Genomic DNA, 26,450 nt, shown 5'->3' with positions numbered 1-26,450 from the left:
CCGTCACAGTGGGGCAACATGGCGTCGCACAGTCTCTCTCCGTCTCTGACCAGACTGCTGTTCGCGGTAAAGGTGAGCCGAGCATAGACTCTGCAGAGAGCTAGGTATCCTTCAGATACCAATTAAACAGCACGAGTATATTGTCCCTGCCGGTACAGACGAGCAGAACGGTGCAGACGGATACGGGGTCTCCTTGTAGGACACGAGCAGAGAAAAACACCTGGTTACAGATTGATGTCTAAAATCTGACCTGCTAATATCAGCGCGTGTCTTTCCTTGGCCAGAGAGCGTGAGTGAGGTGTGCGTTGACGTCATCTCAGGTGTAGCTTTGATTAAACTGTCCTCCACACAGAGATATTGGTTAATCTGTATAATATCTGGTTAATGTCTACTTGTGGCCCCGAGAGCTCAACGCACTGCAACTTAAGAAAACGGATGCAAATACACAAACGCTCTGCAAATTCATTCCTACAACATAACGAAAGTGTTTCCAGCCGACAAAGGCGTGGAAACACCTTTGTTTGAAAAACATTTGTTTATTTTCATGTGTTGTAATTGTTTTCAGCGCATGTGTTGTCAAATTGATGAAGATTTTTACCGAATGCAGGGCATTCGCATGTTTTCTTAAATTGCAGTGCGTTGATCTCTTAGGGCCACCATATGATCCTCCATGGATTCACTAAATCCTGTTTAAAGTTACTGTGTTTATCTTGGCTTTAGAAAACATCACTGGGTCACTGAGGACCAGACTCAGGACTTGCTTGCTTGTCCACATTAGTCCACTGGTGGGCTTAGAAAAATTGATCTGTGGGCCACTAGTGGCCACCCTTTTGTGGTACATTGGTAAAAAAAAAAAAAAAAAACCACACAATCGGGAGAACGTACCATGTAGATTATGACACAGGGCCAGAGGGTTTGGGACCCCTGTTTCCTGCTTGGACCTGATGGTTATCTGGTCTCAGGTCTTCATGACAACTCTGATTTCTCTACAGCACCTTCACATCAGTTTCAGAAGTGAAATCGATGTTCATGTCAGTGAGATTTGACACATGACGCAGCAGTATGTTGAAGAACAACAAAAGAAGCTGAGGCAGTAACAGTTCTATCTGTTTTCTATGTAGACAGCGTCAGCTTACTGTCACGTGTTCATGGAGACACGTCACTGTGTTGACTGAGGGTCCTAACACTGGACAATTCAGTGGTCACCTGGTTCATCCTGACACTGAGGCTGATTGCTCCAAGACAGGCTGTTTCTGTATGTTACTCCTCTATATTCTGAATGAATGAGGAGACTACAATGGTTTGAAAACTGCTTGTTGTTGTCATTTGCTTCTGTTTGAATAAAAGTTGATTATTTCCTTGAGGGTTTTGCACCATATGATGTGTGTCTGTCTTCATCACAGCTGCACACTGATCTGTGGTGCAGTCTTCTCAGACCGCCTCTTATCACACATGTATATGTGAGATTTTATTTTTTGATGCTGGTCCAGGTAGCCACTGGTTTCCATTTAGTTCTGATTGGTTTGAAAATCAATTAATCAACAGTTTTTATGTTGCTTAAGTGATGCTCTCTTTGATGAGCACATCTAAGTACACACCTGGAGGACGTGCCGATAATCTGCTAATAGATTTTCATATTGATTAAAAATAAATACAAAACACTGAACAGATTATCCTCTCTATCTAAAGTGATTGTTCTGAGGTTTCGTTTGTAGTAACTGGTGAAACATGTGAAACCACTGTTCTGCTGTTAAATTAATAATGACTACCAGTGAAGTCATCATACTTAATTGTGCAGTGCATCATACAGCTGCAGTCTGTTGTCATTAAATTGATGAATGAGCTGCACAACACACAGTTTAAATAATGTGATGTCCATTTATGATGGTTGTTGAATTCCCCAACAACAACAAAGACCACATACTGAGACTATGATTATTTATTTTATAATTAACCAATAAACTCATGTCAGTGTGAACCTGCTGATCATAAAGGTTGTTTGATTTGAAATGAAAACAGGCGGTGATAATCAGAATCAGTTAAATCTGAACTTATCCTGGACCCTCAAAGACCACTGACAGCAGTATAATAATAACCAAAGGAAATTATACAGCTGCTTGATACAGTGTGTGTGTGTGTGTTTGTGTTTGTGTTTGCTTGCAGTATGCCTCACTCCATCCCAGATGTTGTGCAGTGCACAGCAGCGTTCAATACTCCACCATCTACAACCCCAGTGAAAAGGTAAACACAGCTCTCCCTCTGAAACCACTGATGTTCACACTGAAGAAAATCATTACAGAAAAAGATGTGATTCATGTTTGACTTTAATGGAGTGTGATGTCTGATATAAAATTCCTTCTCCTGAGTTTACCCATATTGTTGAAACTGATCTGTTATTCTTCTCAGAGTAAAGAACATCCTTGTTGTGTCAGTGATAAACCTGCTAATCTGTTTCTGTTTCCCTCTACAGGCCTTTGATAAGATCCTCATTGCCAACAGAGGAGAGATTGCTTGCAGAGTAAGATATGTAGTGTAAATTAAACTCATACCTGCAGCTTCACCTCACACCACCTCATTATCATTACTGACACTAACTTCACCCATATTTATTTTTATTAACAGTACATTTAAATCATAACACAGCCTCCAGCATCTAAGCTATTCACAGTGCAGTAATTATCACTGACTGCAGAGTTAATGTCACGTTTCTCCGTCAGGTGATCAAGACGTGTAAGAAGATGGGCATCCAGACTGTAGCTGTTCACAGTGATGTGGACTCCAGTGCTGTGAGTCACCATCTGTATTCATAAACTGTTGAAACTGATCCGTGTCTCCCAGGAAACATCTTCTCCTTTTATACCTGGAGAAGTAAGAGAGGGACAGAGGGTATTTTAGTTTATGTGCTGAAAACTGCTTAAACAAAAACACCTGGTCTAAACCTCACCGATGCTGCCACACCGTCACTAACCCCAACCCTGAAATGCTGATACCACAGTGACATCAGTGCATCAACCTCTCAGCTATACCTGGTTCTTTTCCTGGTGAGTGTATACCAGGCATGCAGGTCCCCCAGACCAGGTAGCAGAGCAGGGCTCAACAGGTGGAGCATGGAGTGAGGAGTGTTTCATGTTACTACTAGAATTCCATTATCTAATGCAAATGTAACACAGACTGGACTTAACTTCCTGGTGTATGTGTGTATGTAGGTCCATGCAAAGATGGCTGATGAGGCAGTGTGTGTTGGCCCCGCCCCCACCAGTAAGAGCTACCTGAACATGGATGCCATCATGGATGCCATCAGAGCAACTGGAGCACAAGCTGTAAGTATTAATACACAGACAGTGACAGATTAAGGGAGACAGTCGTACTCACGTGTTGTTCCTCCACGTGTCTACAGAATAGCTTCACTGCTCCTCATCACAGATTCTCCAAGTCTCTCTCACCTGTTGAGAACATGGTGAAGGACAACTCATCTGACCACATCACTGATCCACATCTCTGTAGACCTAAGTCTCTGGTCTCTGCACCTGAACTGTCAAATGTGGATTTTGAGGGTTTATCACTGCAGCTCTACTATAACATCCCTCTGTATGTATGTAACTGTGGACAACTCATGTTGTGACTGATCACATCCTCAGTCACCTGAGGTGACTGCTGTTCCTCTGTTCTTCTTACATGTCACATATTGACCCAGTTTACTGAGTCTTTCCCACAGGTCTAAATACACTCGACAGTCACTTCAGTCTCTGTTACTATGGAAACACAGATTGAGCATCTCTGTGACTGAAGCTTCAACAATGGACCCTCTCACTCAGATCTTTTCCTCTTGATACAAAATCAGAATCAACTGGACCTTATCAGTATTCATATACTAGCCCCAGAGGATGATGGAACATTATTGTACATGCAGTGCAGCTGTGTGGAAATGTCTGGATTTATTATATTTCTCCACTCATGTATTCAGGTTTTTCCTTTAATGTGTCACCATCTGCGTTCATGTTTAAACTGCATTCTCTCTGCAGAACCATTCATCAGAGAGAGGAGATGGTGCTGTCAAATATTTCTAGAAAACATCCAGAGTTATGATCTCAGAGCTACAGGTGTTACAGCTACTCCTGTTTGAAACACATCAAATTAAGTTTTGTTTTTTTCTCCTCTATGAAGGTTCATCCTGGCTATGGGTTTCTCTCTGAAAACAAAGAGTTTGCAAAGCGACTGGTGAGTAACACAGCTCAGACACAGCTACACACAACATGTCATCAGCATGAACATTCTTTACCGTGAGAGAAGAAGAATCAAAGCTAAAGTGTAAAACCTCTGAGGCCAAAGTAAAGGAGGAAGAACCAGGAAACATTCTCAAACTTCATCAGACTCTTAAACTCCATCAACCACTGAACACGTCCAACTTCAAGAAGCTAAAGGCAGAGCAGCTATAACTAGAGCCACACTGATCACCTCACCTGTGCATGACAACTGCCTGCTGAACTGCTGCTATGGTTTGCACATCTCCACTCCACCAGCAATGAATAGTCGGCATCAGTAATAATATTATATAGATGACTTTTTAACCCTTTCAGCTCTGTGCTTTTTTTTGTGAGGAATATTTTGCAAATTCAAAATGTTTGATTCTATCCATATTTACGAAAAAGTCCTACATCAATGCAAATGATTCCAAAGGATTCACTTTCACAGCAGTTGAGTATGGGAGTTTATTCTGGACCTTAATGGCAGTATGAGTGAAAACTCAGGGTTGGCCATGAGACGCAGTTGCAAGGTTATTGTGTTCCACATAACTGAATTATTATATTGTTAAAATAGCAGTTAAAACAATCTTTCTAGGAAGGTGAATGACAGAAATAGTAGATGATCAAAATAGTGAATGATATAAATAGTAGATGATGGAAATAAGGAATGCAGACACACTGTGTGAGGTGAGTGGAGTGAACCTGGCAGTGGGGCGGGATCTCAACTCTTTGTACTCTGTATGCATGTTCTTATAAGTCTGATATGAAATCTCAATCTCATGGTTTTATCATTGTTTTGTTCCTAGTCAGCAGAGGGTGTGACATTCATTGGCCCAGACACGCATGCTATCCAGGCAATGGGAGATAAAATAGAGAGCAAGCTAATTGCTAAGGCCGCTAAGGTCAACACTATCCCAGGATTTGATGGAGTTGTCAAGGTATGGACACACACACACACACACCCACACACACACACACACACACACACACACACACACACACACACACACACACACACAGCACATATGAAGCAGAGAAATGAGATGAAATTTTGTTTATGATCTGTTCTTCTGTGTTCACAGGATGTTTGAATTGATGTTATTGTTTATTTATGAAAACTATAATAAACAATACCAAGAGTATCCTTACCGTTACATATATAATCATACAAAAGTTAAACCCACACAGATCCACAGCAGTACAATGGACGGTAGACAACTGAGTTTCCACATCTCACGCCTGTGTTGATCCAGGTCCAGTATACTGGATCGAGTCAAACAACTGTACACAAAGACACAAAACTACTTCATAGTAGAGACCACAGAGAGCAGTCTGACTGACACTATGGTCACAGGCCAGTTCTTCACACATGTTCAGTCATAGTACATTCACTTTTAGCTGCAGGTGTAGTTCATGGAAGAAATAGTTCCTACACAGTTTAGTAACCATTCCCTTTCTCTGTGTCAGACTGCTGAGGAAGCTGTGAAGATTGCTCAGGACATAGGTAAGTCATTACTCCTCTACACACTGATGGTGAACATTCCGTTACGGAGTGGGACAGAATTGAGTGACCCTCTGTCCTGACCCCTTCTGTCTGGAGTTTGGTGGCTCGTCTCTGCTTCTGGTGGAATTGGTCCAACCGAGTTTCAATCAAGAGAGACTAATTTGTGTAAACCAATAAACTTTTACTGCCATGCCATGTCAAAATATAGATAAAGTATTAAAGTTAAAGTATATATCATTATAGAAGACATAATTAATCAGTGTGTCAGCAGCACGTTACTGTTGTAGCTGCTGGAGGTAGAGCTTGTTGAACTACTTTATCACACCATGTTCACGTTATATACTCATTGTACAATATATAAAAATTACCTTAATCATTTTTGTCTGTTGTGTTTGCATGTGTGTTTGTTTACATAAGAATGTCACCAACATTTAATCAACATGATCAATAATCACCAGGGATCTCTCTACCTTTTATAAGACCTTTTAAACTGAAGCAGAATCAACAGACCAAAGGTATCTGTTTTTGTTTTGTGACAGAAGTTTGTTTCCAATAACTCTGTCACAAAGAACAGGTTTAGAAATCAATCCACAAGTGTAACACACAGGTGTAAATGTTCTCTGTGGCATCAATGTCTCTTACAGGTGTAAAGGTGTGTGTCTGTGTACACAGCTGTGTGTGCAGGCACTGATGCTCTCTGACACTTGTGTTTAGTATATTTTAGTTGACTGTCAGTGGACATGTCTCATGTCTCCTACTGGGTGTACTTGTGGTCAGATTTGTGTAGTCAAACCAAGGCATGTTTACACATGTGGTGTTATCTTTGTGTTGTTGCTAGGCTACCCTGTGATGATTAAAGCATCTGCAGGAGGAGGAGGGAAAGGAATGAGGATAGCTTGGAATGATGAGGAGACAAGGTATTGTACCTGTTTCTGTCACATTTATTATCTCATCTTCTCTTTGATAACATTGTTATTCATGAAAACAATATACATCAATCAGACGGCTGAAACCCAAAGTATTCTGTTTCTACTTAAATGATTTTGACTTCTGACCCTGAGGTTCTACTGTAAAACCTTCTGATGTAAATACAATCACTTCTGCTGCAGCTGGACTTTGTCTTAAATACCTTCAGAATAACATCACTGCTGCTAATCCAACAATTTAATGTAGTTCTGTCTACAACTATGGAAGACTCCCTGTAGGGAGTCTTCCATAGTCCAAGAACTGAGTCCTCTGCATCCACAGACTGTGTATCATTGTGAAGAACTACATTTCCTTAAATGCAGTTTTCCTTTCTTCATTTGTTGTTATTCAGCTGCTTCAGTGCATCAATCAGTCCCAATCAGAGTAGTAGTGAGTATGTAGCAGCATGGTACTGCTGAGTATGGATGCTAACCCTAACCCTCCTGTTCACATCTGAGAGGCTCAGGCAACAGAATATTGTCTTACTGTTGTCAATCTTTGTTTTTAACATGTTAACAGTCCAGCTTTAATTCAGTCAGACCATATTGTTCAAATGGAGTGGAGTGGCCTCTTATATAAGTATCCTTAATGCCCTCTGGTGGCTGAATGGAGTTACTGCTTGTTTTAACTATGTAGTGTTATTTTACCTCACTTGCAAAAGGTGCATTTATTAATTTAAGTGGATAAATACTAAATTTGATTTAATTGGCCAATGTCATAGACATTTGTCTTAAAACGCAAACACACTCTTTCATTATTTATACTCTGAATCATATTGGACTTAGGGGTGGGCGATATGGCAAAAATATCATATCACGATTTTTTAAAAATAAAATCACGATTTCGAATTTATCACGATCTTAAATTGGAAAAAGAAAAACAGACAATTTAGACCAAATAACCTTTCTTAACAGATTTTATTTCAAATAGTCGCAGTTTTGCCTGCATGTGCAAACAACGTAAAGTTTAAGGTAAACAACAATAACATTCTGGTTCGTCGTGTTACCACCCGACGTGCGAACGGTTTCTGTGCAAACTTTGCAAATTACATTTGCTTGCGCTTGATCAGTTGCGGAAAATCAAACCAATTCCATATAATGGAGGTGGAATTTTTCTTAGCGACCAACTCCGTTTGGCTTTCAGCCATCGCTCTCCATGTGCTACCGCCACACACACAAACAAGGAGGCGGGTAGGAAAGCGCGTCACTGCCTGTAATTCGCTATGATTGGTCGGTCAGGTTGACGACGTCAATACGTCTGGTGCGTCGGTGCATCAACATAGAACTGCAATTTATAGAATTTGCCCTAGACGATCCTACGATCTCTGCAGTTTGAAAGATCGTCTTCACGTTGAAATCCTTCACGATCTAATATCGTCATATCGCCCACCCCTAATTGGACTGTGACCGTCTGTGGGGTTGACTATAGAACCCTGAATTGGTCTGGAGAGCGTCAGCCTGTTCCCTCTGACTGAGGAGTATTACCCTACGTAAATGTAATATATGTACATATATTGAATTTCCATGTGTAAAATTTATTCCTGAAACCTATTAGAAATTGGAATAATTTTATATATTGACATTTATCTTGTAGCGCATTCAAATATGTATATTTATGTATGCTTATAGACATAGGTCTATTAGCCTAACAAGATGAACAGAACACTGCACCTCCAGGGAGGTCATTAACTGTATAAATCACTTCACTTGGTCTAACATGCTTTTTCCATAAAGGTGTGTGTGTGTGTGTGTGTGTGTGTGTGTGTGTGTGTGTGTGTGTGTGTGTGTGTGTGTGTGTGTTTGTTTGTTTGTTTGTTTGTTTTATCACAGGGAAGGTTTCCGGTTCTCGTCCCAGGAGGCAGCTTCCAGCTTTGGAGATGACAGGCTGCTCATTGAGAAGTACATCGACAACCCCAGACACATAGAGATACAGGTATGAGACACACACACAGTCACACGTATAGTATAGAACTTTTATGTGAATATGATATTAAGTGTTTTCAGTGGTGTGAGCCTTAGGTTTTATTTTTACTGACAGATTTCCAGTGAACTTGTTATAGTCTATAGTTTTTACACCTGATTTGACTGAAGCCATGTGTAAATGTGAACATCAGTTGTTCAGCTTCTGCTTCTTGTAGGTGCTGGCTGATAAACATGGTAATGCTCTGTGGTTGAATGAGAGGGAGTGCTCTATCCAAAGGAGGAACCAGAAGGTGGTGGAGGAGGCTCCCAGGTTAGTGAAACTATCTGTTTTAAATCAGCAAGGGCAAATGTAGTGAAGACTGTGATTACAGCAACAACTGACAGTGAGTTTAATGAGTTGAAGAGTTGGACTGTTTCATTGTTAATGTGTTTGGAAACAGACTCACAACAGAAATCATCCAGAGCTCAAATTGTTTGTGTTTACTTTCTAATCTTTTGCATTGTTCAAAATATGAGTATTTATAACTGATTGTCATGCCTTATTACTTCTGTCTTTTACAGTGTGACATCAGTGCGTCTGTCGGGGAGGACAATGTAGAAATGTATAAAAATGAATTAACCAACATTAATTACGTTTTCCTCAGTGTGTGATGGAAAAAGTGAGATGCAAGCTGATCCTCCCAGGCAGGGGTCCTCAGGCTTCTGTCTCTCCTGGCTGGCTCGCCAATTTATGTTGGGAGGGAAAAAGGTCCAGGTCCGGGCCAGAGTCTAAGTCTATAACTCTTCACCAACACTTAAATTTCTACAAAACTGCACTTTTAGTGGAGTCAAAAAAGATTCAAAAAAGAAGTCACTGGAGATGGTCAGAGTCCGATGTAATAGAATTTATTCTTCCACAAGAACAAAAGCGAGATCAGATCCGGATCTGAACTGAAGACAGAGTGCCTGTGCATTATCATATATAGTTCCTTCTTAGGTGGTTTCTCCACCTGTTTTCTAAAGCAAACCTATCAACCCCTTGGGAACAATGGTGTCTAGCCCTGTGTGGAATTTCCCCAAACCAAGCATGCCAGGACATAGTAGTAGTGCCAGGTGTCCAGAAACCTCCTGTCTATCCCCAACCTAAGTTGGTCTATCCTAAACCTAAGGCTCCTATCTATCCTCAACCTGGGCCTCACTACGGCTGCCACTCCAACACCATTGCTCCCTGGTCCCTTCAGACCATTTTTTTCCCTCCAGGTTCCATTCTATAACAGTCCTACTTCAGCAATCATTTCATTGGATTATATAAGTTTAACATTCAGCATATTTATAATGCATAGTATATTTTAGTAAAAATTTACAACACTGGTCATATTAATTACAGTGGGTACGGAAAGTATTCAGACCCCTTTAAATTTTTCACTCTTTGTTTCATTGCAGCCATTTGCTAAAATCAAAAAAGTTGATTTTATTTCTCATTAATTTACACTCAGCACCCCATCTTGAAAGGAAAAAAACAGAAATGAAGAAATTTTTGCAAATTTATTAAAAAAGAAAAACTGAAATGTCACATGGTCATAAGTATTCAGACCCTTTGCTCAGTATTGAGTAGAAGCACCCTTTTGAGCTAGTACAGCCATGAGTCTTCTTGGGAATGATGCAACAAGTTTTTCACACCTGGATTTTGGGATCCTCTGCCATTCTTCCTTGCAGATCCTCTCCAGTTCTGTCAGGTTGGATGGTGAACGTTGGTGCACAGCCATTTTCAGGTCTCTCCAGAGATGCTCAATTGGGTTTAGGTCAGGGCTCTGGCTGGGCCAGTCATGAATGGTCACAGAGTTGTTCCAAAGCCACTCCTTTGTTATTTTAGCTGTGTGCTTAGGGTCATTGCCTTGTTGGAAGGTGAACCTTCGGCCCAGTCTGAGGTCCTGAGCACTCTGGAAGAGGTTTTCTTCCAGGATATCTCTGTACTTGGCCGCATTCATCTTTCCTTCAATTGCAACCAGTTGTCCTGTCCCTGCAGCTGAAAAACACCCCCATAGCATGATGCTGCCACCACCATGTTTCACTGTTGGGATTGTATTGGGCAGGTGATGAGCAGTGCGTGGTTTTCTCCACACATACCGCTTAGAATTAACGCCAAAAAGTTCAATCTTGGTCTCATCAGACCAGAGAATCTTATTTCTCATAGTCTGGGAGTCCTTCATGTGTTTTTTGGCAAACTCTATGCGGGCTTTCATATGTCTTGCACTGAGGAGAGGCTTCCGTCGGGCCACTCTGCCATAAAGCCCCGACTGGTGGAGGGCTGCAGTGATAGTTGACTTTGTGGAACTTTCTCCCATCTCCCTACTGCATCTCTGGAGCTCAGCCACAGTGATCTTTGGGTTCTTCTTTACCTCTCTCACCAAGGCTCTTCTCCCACGATTGCTCAGTTTGGCTGGACGGCCAGGTCTAGGAAGAGTTCTGGTCGTCCCAAACTTCTTCCATTTAAGGATTATGGAGGCCACTGTGCTCTTAGGAACCTTGAGTGCTGCAGAAATTCTTTTGTAACCTTGGCCAGATCTGTGCCTTGCCACAATTCTGTCTCTGAGCTCCTTGGGCAGTTCCTTCGACCTCATGATTCTCATTTGCTCTGACATGCACTGTGAGCTGTAAGTTCTTATATAGACAGGTGTGTGCCTTTCCTAATCAAGTCCAATCAGTTTAATTAAACACAGCTGGACTCCAACGAAGGAGTAGAACCATCTGAAGGAGGATCAGAAGAAATGGACAGCATGTGAGTTAAATATGAGTGTCACAGCAGAGGGTCTGAATACTTATGACCATGTGATATTTCAGTTTTTCTTTTTTAATAAATTTGCAAAAAGTTCTACATTTCTGTTTTTTTCTGTCAAGATGGGTTGCTGAGTGTACATTAATGAGAAAAAAAATGAACTTTTTCGATTTTAGCAAATGGCTGCAATGAAACAAAGAGTGAAAAATTTAAAGGGGTCTGAATACTTTCCGTACCCACTGTATATTGTCTTGAAATCTATATGTTGTATTTCAGCCATTCTAGACAGACTGGGAATTGACTTATTACATAGAACCATCACATAGGTTACAGAATAGTTATATATTTAATTTTATATTCTTCTTCAGATCTGTCGGTGAAGAATGTTGTGCTGGTCACTACTCAGGATTGGAATGTGGGTTGTAGTTTATGATGCTTATCTAAAGAGGGACAAAGAGGAAAGACGTGTGTGTGTGTGTGTGTGTGTGTGTGTGTGTGTGTGTGTGTGTGTGTGTGTGTGTGTGTGTGTGTGTGTGTGTGTGTGTGTGTGTGGTTCCATGCATGGGCAACAGGAGTTTAGGAATCACACCCTAGTGATAATCAGTCCTTTTGATGTTACTTCTACTATATAAGAAACAATCGCATATCAATAGTAAGTCGTATTGTTAACAACTGGAGATTTTGCCTATGCTCTCCAGTTTGCCTAGTCCATTTGTTGATCCTCTGGAGCTGACTTTGACCCATGGTCTGGTTGTGAATCTCTCTGACTGGTCTGTTTGTGAGAGCGAAGGGTCCTTTGTCTCTGTTTCCTATCAATTCAATAGTTTGATGGTGGAAATAGTAAAAAGTGTCAATTTTGGGGCCATAACTCTGCATGTTGTTACAATGAACTTCTTTAACAGCTTGTGACTGATGCCAGACCAGGTACTGTATGTCTGCTACAACATGGTCAGCAACAATATTCAGGCTGTGAAATTCAGACCATGATTGATTGGTATGAAGAAGAAAACATTCCCCACACCATCACACCACCACCACCAGCCTGGACTCTTGACACAAGGCAGTTTGGGTGAATGAATTCAGACTCTGACTCTACCAACTGCTGCCTCAACAGAAATCCAGATCTATCAGACCAGGTCTTTGACTGTCCAGTGTTGGGTAGTCTGTGTCCACTGCAGCCTAAGGTTTCTGTTCTTGGTGACAGGAAGTGGAACCTGACGTGGTCTTCTGCTGTTGTAGTCCATCCACCTCAAGGTTGGACGTGTTGTTCACTCTGAAGCTTTTGTGCTCAGCACAGTTGTAAAGAGTGGTTAGAGTGACTGTAGCCTTTCTATCTGCTACAACCAGTCCATTCTCTCTTACCTCTCATCAACATAGCTGCTGCTCACTGAATGCTTTTGTTGTTGCTCCATTCTGAATAAAAACTCTTGAGACTGTTTTGAGTGAAAATCCAGGATATCAGCAGTTTGACAAAAACTCAAACCTGCGTCTGACACCAACAATCATGTCAGTCAAAGTCACTGAGATCACAGTTTTCTTCATTAAGTGAAGCTCCTCACCAGGATCTGCCACATGATTGGCTGATGATTGCATGAATAAGCAGGTGGACAAGTAAAGTGCTAATAAGGTGCTCAGTTAGTGTACTGTATTTACAATAATCGGCACTAGAGAGAATTTACATTTGGGAATTTGTAGTATTTAGAAAAAAGCTGTTGTTAAATTTGTGGAATTTGTTTCTATTTGACTCCGTTTGAAACACTGAGTGAGTCTGAATGTGTAGTGTTGTGTCTGCAGCACTTTCCTGGACCCAGAGACACGGCGGGCGATGGGAGAGCAGGCAGTGCAGCTGGCCAAGGCTGTGCAGTACTCCTCTGCTGGCACTGTGGAGTTCCTGGTGGACTCTCAGAAGAACTTCTACTTCCTGGAGATGAACACACGACTGCAGGTGTGTGTGTGGGTGGGGTGGGGGGCCTTGGAAACACCCACTGAGGAACAAGAGAACATTTCATTTGTATCAAATGAGACAAACTAGTTCTTCATAGATGGAACAGAAAAGAAATAAAAGCATCAGCAAGAAATCAGACACATACTGTCAACTGAACAAACTTCACCTGCTGATGAAGACCTTAAGTTTCTGCTGAAATACCTGGAAAAGGCCAGTAAGGGTTCCTTGAGTTGTGCTGAAACCAGTATCTTTTTAACCTGTGACCCCAGGTGGAGCATCCAATCACAGAGTGCATCACTGGTCTGGACCTGGTGGAGCAGATGATACAGGTTGCTAGGGGCTACAGACTGCAGCACAAACAGGAAGACATCCCAATAAATGGCTGGGCCATTGAGAGTCGTGTCTACGCTGAGGTGTGTGTGTGTCTGTGTGCACATTTGTAACAAATCTCTGTATGACTGTTATAATGAAATATTGTGTTAAATGTAGTCATTATGTATCTGAAGGTCAGGACCTCATGGACAGACAGGGAGCAGGTTTTCTCTCAGTGACAGAGATCAGGTTTACTCTGTGACACCGAGCAGGTTTTCTGTCGTTGAGTGTGAAGAAACAACAGCAGCAGCAGCTGAAAATAGACTGACTGATGATCCATTCAGCCTGTTTGTTTGTTCATCTGCAGATAAAATGATTGATTCATAAGACTAAATGATGAGTTACCTTTTAACCTTGACATAACATATAAACTGTTAATTTCCACATGTCTGAATCTATTTATATTTTCATGTATCATCATGTGACTTCAGTTAACTATGTTAAAGTTTATATCTTTAAACAGCATAATTAGTGGAGGTGGTTGTTTCCTCATGGCTGACTGACTGTGATGGCGCTTCTTCTCTCCAGACATGATGATGTGATGCTGCTCTGATGAAGTGAACACACAATGTTATTGATCAACCATTGTCACTTGACAGTGAAAGAAAGTTTTATATATATATAGATATATCTATATATATATACATATATATATATATATATATATAGATATATATATAGATATATCTAATATCTATAGATATTAGATATAGATATTAGAGTATAGAATCTATATATATATATAGATATAGATATATATCTTATATATATAGATATAGATATATCTATATCTATATATCGGTCAGTCATAGCCGGTTAGTCATTTAATAGCAGAGTCTGCAGACTACCGCACTGTTGGTGTCAAGATTAAAGTATTCCCAAATTTTGGAGGACCGTGTGCGAGCCTTTTTTGCTGCGTGTTGCTCCACACGCTCCGTCGTACTGCTGGTGGACGCCGCCATGTTGTTCAAATAGATTACACAGACGCAAATCATTCACGTAGTCAATGACTTCAATTACGTCCACGACGCGTCAACACTAAAATTCCACGTCGAATAATTTTTATAATCGACAACGTCGATTACGTCGGATAATCGTCCCAGCCCTAATATATATATGTGTATATATATATGTGTATATATGTATATATATATATATATATACATATCAGACAGTGGTGTTTTTTATGAAAGTAATTTAAACATCTGAACCTCTGCTGATGTTACTGTTGTGCGTGAAACTGGAAGTTTGTTCTCGTCTCTCAGGATCCTTACAAGTCTTTTGGTCTTCCCTCCATTGGACGTTTGTCTCAATACCAAGAGCCACTCAACCTCAGCAATGTAAGTTTGTGTGTGTATGTGTGTATGTGTGTGAGTGACATGAGTATTAAAACTTCTGTGGATGACTTGTTTGTAACATAGACTCACCTCATCAGTCTACATCACTTGCTGCTCACTGTTGCATAGACGAGAGTCAGCCTCAGACTCTGTAGTCTGGACCTGAATCTTCTGGTCTCCTCACACTAAGGGCCTGAACCTTTTCCTGTCCATCCCTCACTCTGTCAGGTCCGTGTGGACAGCGGCATCCAGGAGGGCAGTGACATCAGCATCTATTACGACCCCATGATCTCTAAGGTCAGTATACAGTGGATCTGTAAATGTGTGTTTCATATTTTTAGACATAGTCACAACAATAGGTAGATTACAGAGTTTGTGTTTCTGCAGTCATTTCCTTTGGTATCTGTTGTAGCTGGTGACCTACGGAGCTACGCGAGCTGAGGCCCTGGCCCGGATGGAGGACGCGCTGGATAACTACGTTATCAGAGGTACGCCAAACATTTTTACACTGAAAATTAGATAAGAAACAAGTTTTTCTTTTTTGCAATGAGGTTTGTGCCTCTTTCCAGGTGTGACCCACAACATTCCCCTCCTGAGGGAAATAATCACCCACCCTCGCTTCATCTCTGGTGACATCAGCACCAACTTCCTGCCAGAAGTTTATCCAAACGGGTTCAAAGGTCACCAGCTGGAGGCAGACAGACGCCAGGAACTGCTGGCCTCGGCAGCAGCTCTCTACATCTCTGCACAGCTCCGGTCACAGAGGATCCTGGGTAACCTGAGGTGAGGACGCAGCAAGCCTGATGTGATCATAATCAATCACAAGCAAAGACTTTTTCTGATTATCAACATATTCAAATTCATATTTGAATATTAGGGCTAACCCTAGCTCGTAGTTTTTTTTTATGCGATATGTTAGTGTATTTTTTGTTGTTTGACGTTTTTTATTCTACGTTGTTTTGTCTGCTGATGGAGAAAATAACGTACATGATGGAAGAACTCCTGGCTTTAAAGTCTACCAGATATGGAGTTAAACATCCCATACTAGCTGAGCTGAAGAAGCTGGCTGAGTGCACAGATTAGAATGTACTGTTGGAATCACAGGAAAATGATAATAGCAAGGACAATGACCTTGATAGAATGGCTGAATGTACCACGTGGATACAGAGCTGGGGCTAAGCTAAAGGCGAGGAGATGGAGATATAAGCCTTTTCTACCATCAGTCCTCATGGGAAATGTCAACTCCCTGGCTAATAAGGGTGATGAACTGGAGGCACTTGTGAAGAATCTATTGTGAGCTTGTTTCTAATTAAACACATTTAGCAAACTTGGACACTTGAACTTGTTATTGAAATTGTCTACAATTCAGTATCTGACTTGGTACACATCACAACAAACGGTTATTTTGGATCCAAAGAGAAGCATCGTGCTCTTTATGTGCTCTTCAAACATAATACTCTTTATGTGCTCAGTAATCTATTGTTATAGTGTGGTGTGTTCATGCATGTAATTGTGGAAGTCCGTGAGATTATATAGTCCATGGTGATTGGTGTATTGCATTCATTCATTACATTCACTGTGGCTGAGTGTTGCGACGTATTCCAATTCCTCGTAGGCGTTGGTAGGACTCAGTGACGTCAAGACCTACTCTTGGGCGATGGCTAAGAAGATCGAACTCCTGCGGCATCATGTCAACCACTTTGTTTGGGTCTCCAACTTCCTTGGGTGCAGTAGCATTTGCAGTGTTATCTCCAGCAGTGTTATCTCCAGCAGTGTTGCTGGTGAAAGGTTGTGGGAGTGGTTCCTCAGGTGATTGGGGCTCTTGGGCAGAATCTATTGGTGCTGCTCATGGCCATGGAGGCATATGACTGGAATTAGGGGTGTTTGGAAAGTATGATTTCTCCTCTGTCTCCTCAGTAGGAAGTGGTGGTTTTGGCTGTTGGACTGCCATCACACCTCGGAGCAACTGGTACAGTGTTAAAGGCTTTGGTGGAGGTGGTGTCAATGGTGGAAAGGTTCCTGCAGTGGGTCCTCCTTGGACTGGAACTGCGTGTCCTGAGGCAGTTGGTTGCTTTTCCAACTGAATCCTGGGCCTTCTGCCATGACTTATCTTCGACCTTTAGGGCTGTTGGGGCTAAGATGACCTTAAAGGGGCCTTCACGCCTGGGTTGGTCCCACTTTCTTTTAAGCACCTTTACATATACCCACTTTCCTGGGCATATCCTCTGCAATTGGCCTGGAATGGCAGCTTCTCTCTCCTTTGTGGCACCTTTCATCTATTGGAAGATAACTTTATGGATACGTTAGATGTTGTACATAACTGGTTAACTCTTTTTCTAACTATTCAAGTGGAGGACGGTCATACGGCCTCTAAGGTATGGGACGGACATTGATCTCCCTGTGCACTTTCATGAGGTATTAGATGTGTAAGTCTGCTATCTAGTCTGTGATCTCATAGACATTAGTCCCAGTGGTAAAGCCTCCATCCAGTTTACAGTTGCTGTCTGACATTATTTTAGCCAACTTTGCTTTTAAAGTGCCATTAGCTCGTTTTACTGCTCCCTGTTACTGAGGATGGTATACACACCCAAACGTCTGCTTTATCCCTAGCATCTTTAATGTTATCTTAATTGCGTGTGCTACAAAATGTGGTCAGGTGTCTGAGCTAATAGTATCTGGCAAACCAAACCGTGGAAAAACCTCTCTGTACAACAACTTGATTTGATTGATCTGATTTATAGTCTGGTCACGTCGTTGGTGTTGCTTCAATCCATCTACTAAATCTATCAACCACAACCAAAATGTACCTCATTCTTCCTATTCTTGTGATCATGTCCACATAATCTATCATTAAATGCCTAAATGGACCATCTGGTGGTGTCGAAAAAGCTATCCTTGTGTTATAATGTGCACCCACTTCACATTCATGCAATATTCTATCAACTGTGGCTGCCAAGGATGGTGACCACCAAACTGCTTGGAGGCATTTGATAACCTCCCCCCTTGCGCAGTGGTAAGAAGTATGTGCATTTCTCATATCGAAATGCAACAACGAAACAGTCAACAGAAAATGACCATGAGAACTTATCCACAAACCCTTTTGAGGACCATCTCATGTGACCTTGATAGCCCCCTTTTTCAACCACACCGACTTCTCAAAAGATCAGCTCTCTCCTGTGCCTGTATTAGAGAAGATAGAGTTGTTAGAGGTTCACAATCTTCAGCTACCAACAATGGGCCTGTAGTTGTGCTAACTGCTGCACATTTTGCAACTTCATCTGCTAAATTATTGTCCTTGGCAATTAAAGAGTCTGTCCTTCGATGGGCTGGACACTTAATGATAGCGACAGCTGTAGGGAGGTGCATTGCGTGTAACAGAGCAGAGACAGCTTACCCGTGTGTTACTGGGGTGCCATCGGCTCTAAGAAAACCTCTCTGTGTCCAAATGTTTCCATGTATGTGACACACACATATGCTTAAGATGAGTCTGTGTATACATTAAGACGCTTTCCTCATGCTAACATAAATGCAGCTGTTAAACTTTGATTTCTGCAAGTTGCGCAGAACATGGTTGTGCAGCCTTGGATGCTTGAATTTCTGTAAAGATGTTATCCATATCTAATTGTATGATGGCATAACCAGCATGGTTTCCTGTAGCTAACAGGAGCCATCTACAAACAATGTGAGATCCGCTGTGATTGGTTGATTATACAGATCATCACATGCTTGCATGAAAGTGTTGTTTGGACACAGTCGTGCGGCGTGCCATCCACAGGCAACACCATCCTGGTTGCAGGATTCACTGTATTGCATCTTTGGATGGTGAGTTCAGATGCCGAAAGTATAACTTTCAGCTGTTCTTCTAGCTTGAGTTAGAAAGAACTGCGGGTTCATGAGCAAGGCCTTGTGTCCCATGGTTAACGCTGAGGCCTTTTGAAAAGCAAAGGCTGCTGCTGCCAGTCCCTGATAACAGGGTAGCCAGCCTGATTCAATCTTATCCAATTTGGTGCTGTAGTAGGCTAATGGCTGTTTACATGTTGGTGTATCTTGCAACAATACTGCACTTGCATATCCAGATTTTTCTGCAACATATGAATGTGTAATGGCTTGGAATAGTCAGGGTTTCCCAGTGCTGGGGCAGATTGCAGGTCTCCTTTTAGTGCATGGAAGGCACCTTTTGCTTCCTCTGTCCACTATAGCTGGGCTGAGTTGTTTGTTTGTCCTGCTGCCCGTATTAGGGCTAGCAGAGGCGCTGTTTTGATAGCATAGTCACAAAGCCACGGATGACTGAACCCCACCATCCCCTGAAAAGAGAGCATTTGTCCCACTGTTTGTGGTTTTGGATCTTTAGCAATAGCTTCTAACTGTGAGGGAGCAATTAACCTCTTATTCAGTTATTCAACTTCTTTTTGGCAAAACTGAAGTTTCTCTTTGTTGAATTTATGTCCTGTATGTTAGTACTGCAATGAGAGTGTGGCTTCTTGATTGGAAAAATGGGAGTATTGCAGGGGCTTTTTGTTTTTGCCAAAACCCCCACCTCCATCAAGCCCTGAATTGTGGGCTTGATTCCTTCTAGCATGCTTCTTCAGAGGCACATGCTGCTACACTGCTACCTAGCCCCTGGTTTAAGCTTAATATGTATAAGCTGCGCTACTTTAATCCTAATCGAGTGCAGGGATCTGACAATGGCCTTCAGTGAATGAAGCGACAAGAACTGCCTCTTTCTGAACATCTCCAAGACCAAGGAGATGGTCATCGACTTTCGGAGGTCTAAGCCCACCTTTCACCCTGTCAACATAAAAGGGAAAGACATTGAGGTGGTGCACACTTATAAATACCTAGGTGTGCACCAGGACAGTACACTGGACTGGTCCCTGAACATGGATGCCATCTACCAGAAGGGGCAGAGCTGGCTCAGGTCCTTACACGTCTGCAGTGAAATGTTGCACATGTTTTATCAGTCAGTAGTTACGAGTGTACTTTTCTATGCTGCAGTCTGCTGGAGCAGCAGCATTTCAGACATGAACAGGAGACTGGACAAGCTGGTCAAAAAGGTTGGGTCTGTGCTTGGCAGGAGTCTGGACTCACTCAGGACTGTTGTGGAGAGACGCATGCAATGTAAGGCGGAGGCCATATTAGACAATACCAACCACCCTCTCCACAAAATTCTGGCAGGACAGAGAAGCAGCTACAGTAGCAAATGTCTCATCTCTCTGCGCTGCAGAACAGAGAAGTTCAGGGGGATCTTTGATCCTACTGCCAAACTCTAACTTTAATTTAATTATTATTGTTTATTTATTGTAAAGCAGAAAGTTGTATTTGTCCAACCAATTTTTACATGGCTCGACACACAAGATGTAGATTAATAATTTGTGTGTGTATCTTAAATATTAAACACACAGTGTGCACAAGTTGATTTGAATGAGAGAATACTAACAAAGGACAGGAGTGTGCTACATTACAAACGTGGTAACACAGTTCAGAGCATGTAGGTGACACAGGTGAACAGGAGTAGCTGTTTGATTACTTCTACATAGTGTTATTACTGCAGAAGAAGCAGCTCTGATTCTTTGGCCTGTGTGTGTTGCAGAGTGTCCTCCACCCCTGTGAAAGAGAACCACTGGGAGCTGTGTGTGGAGCTGGGGGAGGGACACCATGCTGTGGAGGTTACTAAATCAGGAAATGTTTACACTGTGAGTATCTAAAGTGCATCCATGAGAAAATGTAATATATTGATCTACATATAAATTAAACAGTGAAGAGTGATTGAAAACAGAGTGACCATGACACATAAGACCCTGTTCTACTGGAAAGAGGAGAAAAGAAAATTACAGCTGTGATGTAAATAACAGCTGTAAATCAAAGTCTAAGATAAAGAAGAGATAAGTTATGTGGCTATAGTCCCTATGTAGACTGACACCAGCATGTCACTGTCTCTGAGCCTCTGCTGAAGAGTCATCTGTTTACAGGTGGAGGTTGATGGTGGAAAGGTGGAAGTCAGTGGACAGTGGAACCTGGCCTCCACACTGCTGCCACTCACCATCAACGGCACACACAGGATGCTACAGGTAACACAAACACACACACACACAGCACACACACAGGTTCAGGTTGTTATTACCTCATACTGAAGAGAGAGGTCAGTTACAGCCTGCAGATGTAGATGATATTTGTCCTTTTTGTTTTAGTGTCTGTCCAGAGGTGCTTCAGGAAAGATCGTCCTGCAGTACCTCGGCACATCAGTATGTCTGCGCGCGCACACACACACACACACACTACACCACGGAACACACCATTCATCATCATCATCACACATGTTACATCTAAGCTGTAGTGTAGTGTTAGCTCTAACACAGTCACAGGAGGTCAATGGATCACAGGGTCGAACAGAGATGATGGTATACAGTACATACAACAGCTGTCATCCCTACTGTATTAAGATTTCTTACTGTTTTCTGAATTCTGAAAAAGGTTCAGGCTTTCAATTTTATATAAGAACTGAATTTCGAAATAAGTGTTCTCTTAAAGAGACTGGCAGCTTTTTTCAGTGTTCACAATCCAGAAGGCTGGTCCACACACCTGGTCCAGACAATCCATCTGTTTTAGTTCATTCGAGCTCCTATGACTGAAAGTTAAAAATTAGAATGAGTAGCAGCTCCTCTAACCTTCAGCAGACTTCACTTCTTCATAACTCAAGGTGTTCTTCAGACCCAAACCAGACTGACTCAGGTGACACTTGGCTCTACTGTTCACTTTCTTACTCTCCAACACCTGTAAATGCACTGTGTAAAAGTAGAGTTCCCCTTTAAGAGAGACAGTGTTCCTCTGTTTTAATCATATTTCAGGAAAAAACACCCCCTTCCCGTGTTTCTCACACTCTGTATTTTCATGTAGTTTCAGGTTCATGTTCTGTCTAAGTTAGCTGCACAGTTGAACTCCTACATGCCAGAGAAAGTCCCAGAAGACACAAGCAGTATTCTGCGTTCACCAATGCCAGGCACGGTGGTGGCTGTGTCCGTCAAGCCTGGAGACACGGTAACACAACATACTCACACACAGGCCTACAACACACTCACACGCACAGGCCTACAACACACTAACACATAGACCTACAACACACTCACACACAGACCTACAACACACTCACACACAGACCTACAACAAACTCTCACACAAAGACCTACAACACACTCACACACATGGACCTACAACACATTCACACACACGGACCTACAACACACTCACACACATGGACCTACAACACACTCTCACACACACACACACACACACACTTAGAACACACTCACACACATAGACCTACAACACACTCACATATAGACCTACAATACACTCACACATAGACCTAAATTACACTAACACACATAGACCTACAATACACTCAGACACACATACCTACAATACACTCATACATAGACCTACAATACACTAACACACAGACCTTTTCTTGTGCTGACAGAAAAGCTGCAAACATTATAGGTGAACTTTAACACTTGTTCTTACCCTCTGGTCGTTTGTATGTGGTTGTAGGTTGCAGAAGGTCAGGAGATCTGTGTGATTGAAGCCATGAAGATGCAGAACAGTTTGACTGCTGTCAAACAAGCAAAGGTACCAGTATGAAATACTGACCACTGTCATCATCAGTCACTAACCCTAACCCTGCGAGATCTGTGTACCCTTATTAATGAATATAACGAAACAGAACATTGGTTGGTGCAGCTGTTTCTAGCTACTTGAAAATTAATGTTGGAGACAGATAAGACACATTAAACTGAAACAAGTAAAATAATGGAGCATGTTGTTCATGTTCTGTCAGATTCATTAAGTGTAAACACGTTTACCAGGTGTTTTCTGTGGGTGGGTGGTGTGTCATTCATATGAAGAAATATGACACTAATAAAGCTACTGGACAAGTGTTAGGTTTGACTAGAATGGGTTTGACAGCATAGAATTGGACCAGGGACTTTAAATACAAAAGCCTGCACTTAAACAGAGACAAAACATACAAATATAACAATTTACTCAATCTAATGAATAGTCCTGCAGGTAATGAAAATTTAAATCAAACTCACTTTTCCTCCTTTAAGTTCTTTTACCAAGGTTAGGAATAGTTTAGTTCAGATAATACACCAACATTGGATGGTTTGTTTAAATTCTTTATTTTAGAATTTCAAATTTAGTTTTCGATTATTAGACCGGTCTATAAGTGGTTATCTTGCTTTTAGGTTACTAAGCTATACCTATATTGGTTCTGTTTTTTGAGTTAACTCTTTTTCTTCCCCTCACAGGTGAAATAAGTTTCCAAATCTAAACTGAATGAATGTTACTGTACCTGTTTGTTATTCCACTGTTTGGACTTCTGGACAGTTGGTCTGAGTCCTGGTTTTGCTTTCCTGATCTGTATTGCAGCCTTCTGTAGCTTGTAGCATCAAGCCTAGCAGAGGTGAGGATGGATCAGTTGGTTGCTGTTGGTGACAGCAAGGAACTTCTGTTACTGCCCATTTAAGGGCAAGGAATTCCAATTTGTGAGCCGGGTGTCTGGCCTCACACTGTGATAAGCTGCGGCTTGTGTAAGCGATGACACATCTCTGTCCTTGCTGTTCCTGATACAGGGCAGCGCCTAAACCCACTGTGCTTGCATCTGTGTGTAGGATGTAGGGTAACTTCGGGTCAGTGAACCCAAGAACAGGGGCAGTTGTCAACTTTTCAATGACGGTTTCAAATGCGACTTGGCATTCGGCTGTCCATCTGCGACCAAAGAGGATTGTGGTATTTCACTATTTACTTTGGCGTTGCTGTGTTGCTGCAGTGGCGGGTATCCAGCAATGAGTGCATAGAGAGTTTTGACAATCTTTGAGTAGTCTTTTATGAATTGGCAGTAATAACCACAGAATCCCTGGAAGGTTCTTAGATCTTTCAGATTGTCCAGGTTTTCAGGGTCTGTTTCTAAGCCTCTTTCAGACACAGTGTGGCCTAGGTATTTGACAGATGTCCGAAAGAACTTACATATGTCAGGAGACAGTTTCAGGCCGTACTTCCTCAATCTGCTGCGCACATTTAGCAGCCTTTCCTCGTATTCTTCCAGTGGTGCGGAGAAAACTATCAAATCGTTGATGAAAACAAAGCTTCTTTCAGATTTAGCTCTCCCATGCAATGCTCCATAAGTCTTTGGAATGTGCTAGGGGTGTTGGTGACCCCGTGTGGCATCCTATTAAACTTGAAGAACCCAAGACAGACAAATCCAGTTTTGTTTTTATCTGACTCCTCCATCTCAATCTGGTAGAAGCCAGACTTCAGATCCAGTACAGAAAACCATTTGGATCTGTTCAAAGCTGAGAAAGACTCCTCTAAGTTTGGTAAGGCATATAAATCCTTCACCGTTTGGAGGTTGCGTGTACTACAGAAAGCTCAGAGTCTGACGCCACCGTTCTTCTATCTGATGACTACAGTCAGTGAGGAGAAGGGAGACTCTGACTCACGGATAATTTCTGAAGATTCTTACTTAAAGCATCAATGTCCTGTGGATGCATAGGTCTCACTTTGCTTGAATGGTGTTTCATCACTGAGCTTTATGTGACATTTTATTTTGTCAGTGCACCCAAATTCAAGGTCATGCTGTGCGAACACATCTGGCATGGGGTTCAGTTTTTCAGTTATCCGTTCTTTCCATTCATTGGCTATTGAAGAGTCTCCAAAGTTAAAGTTGTTCTTTGGTTTTTGGTCGGGTTTGGTTGGTGTGTCAGAGCTGCCAGTGGTGACAGACTTAACACTTTGAATAGAGTTCACTTCAGCTATCACATTCTTTGGAGAGATAGTGATATCATGGTCTGATTCATTCTTGAGGATGTATGCAGGGAGGCAGTTTGGGTTGAAGGCTTGCTGGGCCATTTGTGACCATTATGCCACCTGGTAGGGAAGAGGTTTTTGGTGGTTCAACCATTATCCAGCTTCCATGTGATGCTCTGATCCTTCCACAAATTTGGTTTGACAAGGGCCGATAATCTTGAGGTCTTTGCTGAACAGTCTCATGACTCCAAGACTGGAGTCTGCTTCCTGTCTGTCTTATTTCAAGAGTTTTAAAGACCACACATAGGGAAATGACTGGGAGTCCTGAGGTGTAGCGTTTGAGTACTGCTCATAAACGATACTTAGAGTGTTGGTGCCTATTAAAACTGAGGACAAGGTTGAGCGCATGTCAAGCCTTGTCAATCAAGGCTGAGGTAGGCATTTCAATTTCCAACCCAAGGAAGCTCTTAGGGAATGTGATATCTACTTCAATACACATCTTGACTATTAGCAGCTTCTACTTTAAGTTGTTCAGAGGCTCAATAGGTAAGTGTGACAGGTTCTGCTCGTAAAATGAGTTTGGGATTGTTGTAACTTGTATCTAGCAGTTACAGTCTTTCACGCAGTGTGTCTTCTTACTGGTGCGATGATGAATCCTTATCTTTAGGAACGTAGTCCGCAAGTTTGGCTCGCCATCTTGTTTGTCATGTGTATGTGTCTCTATCTGTGTTTTCTGAGCTTACATTATGTCCACAAGAGAACAGGGCACCAAGTCTCTTAAAGGGGAAATGTCATTACAACTTTTATATACGCATACTTTTAATTGTACACATTAAATTACTATCAGATATTTTTTAATTGCTTTTATTCAATGAAATGCACACAATTCTAACTAATTTATTTAAGCATTTTAATGAATTATTTGTAATTATTTATGCCAATTTATTGTGGGTTACATGTGTCTTTCCAGGTCAAGAGTGTCCACTGTAAGCCAGGGGAGACGGTGGGAGAGGGAGACCTGCTGGTAGAGCTTGAATAAAACAGAACCTTTGACATGTCACATCAGCACCAGGACGAGCCTTACTCCTCTGAGTCCACAGACGAAGATCCACGTTGGCAAACAGACTAGACAGAAGCTTGATTTGTTTTGCCAGTGGTCAGTCTCCACAGCAGCCCCCACCAGTTTAGTTTCCGTGATGGTGACTCAAAGCCAAGCTGTATCAGCAGACTCTTTCATTTTGTGTGTTTTCTAGACCTGATTGTTAGTTTTTGTTAAAGGGTCAGTTCACCCACTAAACAAAACATTTTTTCACTTTACCCCTGTGCTGTCTGGCCTTTTGGATTACCTGCCAAAGTTTTGAGATATTTGCTGCCATTCCAGTATAATGGAAGAACATGGACCTTTGGTTTATAAGCCGCTGCTGAGTTTTCAGATGTATTTTTTCATAGATTAGAGTACCAAAAAGAGTCTATTCAGCTCTGCTGTACTGGAATGGAACAGTTTGTGTAGCTCAATACCACTCAAGGTGCAAATATGTAATGGTTGAACTGACACTAAAAGACACTCTACATACAACTAATAAAGTGCTCCTTCTTTTCCA

At 41.8% G+C, this 26,450-nt stretch overlaps 1 protein-coding gene across 1 annotated transcript; it reads left to right on the top strand.

Moving 5' to 3' along the window:
• On the top strand, positions 1 to 26,450 carry pcca (propionyl-CoA carboxylase alpha subunit). Its single transcript, XM_022765109.1, has 23 exons — positions 1 to 72; positions 2,164 to 2,241; positions 2,471 to 2,518; positions 2,718 to 2,786; positions 3,207 to 3,320; positions 4,165 to 4,218; positions 5,051 to 5,182; positions 5,712 to 5,748; positions 6,587 to 6,665; positions 8,544 to 8,646; positions 8,852 to 8,946; positions 13,186 to 13,336; positions 13,606 to 13,749; positions 14,974 to 15,048; positions 15,274 to 15,342; positions 15,458 to 15,533; positions 15,615 to 15,828; positions 20,636 to 20,738; positions 21,015 to 21,113; positions 21,234 to 21,287; positions 21,940 to 22,080; positions 22,594 to 22,671; positions 25,820 to 26,450. Exons 1-23 carry the CDS (start codon positions 19 to 21, stop codon positions 25,886 to 25,888), a joined length of 2,136 nt encoding a protein of 711 aa, XP_022620830.1. The 5' UTR covers positions 1 to 18; the 3' UTR covers positions 25,889 to 26,450.

Source organism: Seriola dumerili, unplaced genomic scaffold (genome assembly GCF_002260705.1).
Source record: "Seriola dumerili isolate Sdu_G_001 unplaced genomic scaffold, Sdu_1.0 BDQW01000665.1, whole genome shotgun sequence".
In the NCBI taxonomy this organism is placed as follows: Eukaryota; Metazoa; Chordata; class Actinopteri; order Carangiformes; family Carangidae; genus Seriola; species Seriola dumerili.
Note: the sequence above shows the minus strand (reverse complement) of the source record. Positions and strands in the feature narration are given on the sequence as shown.

What these genes read in the sequence shown, in the direction of transcription:
- pcca (XM_022765109.1), top strand. Translation starts at nt 19, where the DNA reads ATGGCGTCGCACAGTCTCTCTCCGTCTCTGACCAGACTGCTGTTCGCG. An exon ending in TCTACAACCCCAGTGAAAAG is followed by an intron (nt 2,242 to 2,470) that starts GTAAACACAGCT and finishes TTCCCTCTACAG; the next exon opens with GCCTTTGATAAGATCCTCAT. An exon ending in AGATGAACACACGACTGCAG is followed by an intron (nt 13,337 to 13,605) that starts GTGTGTGTGTGG and finishes CTGTGACCCCAG; the next exon opens with GTGGAGCATCCAATCACAGA.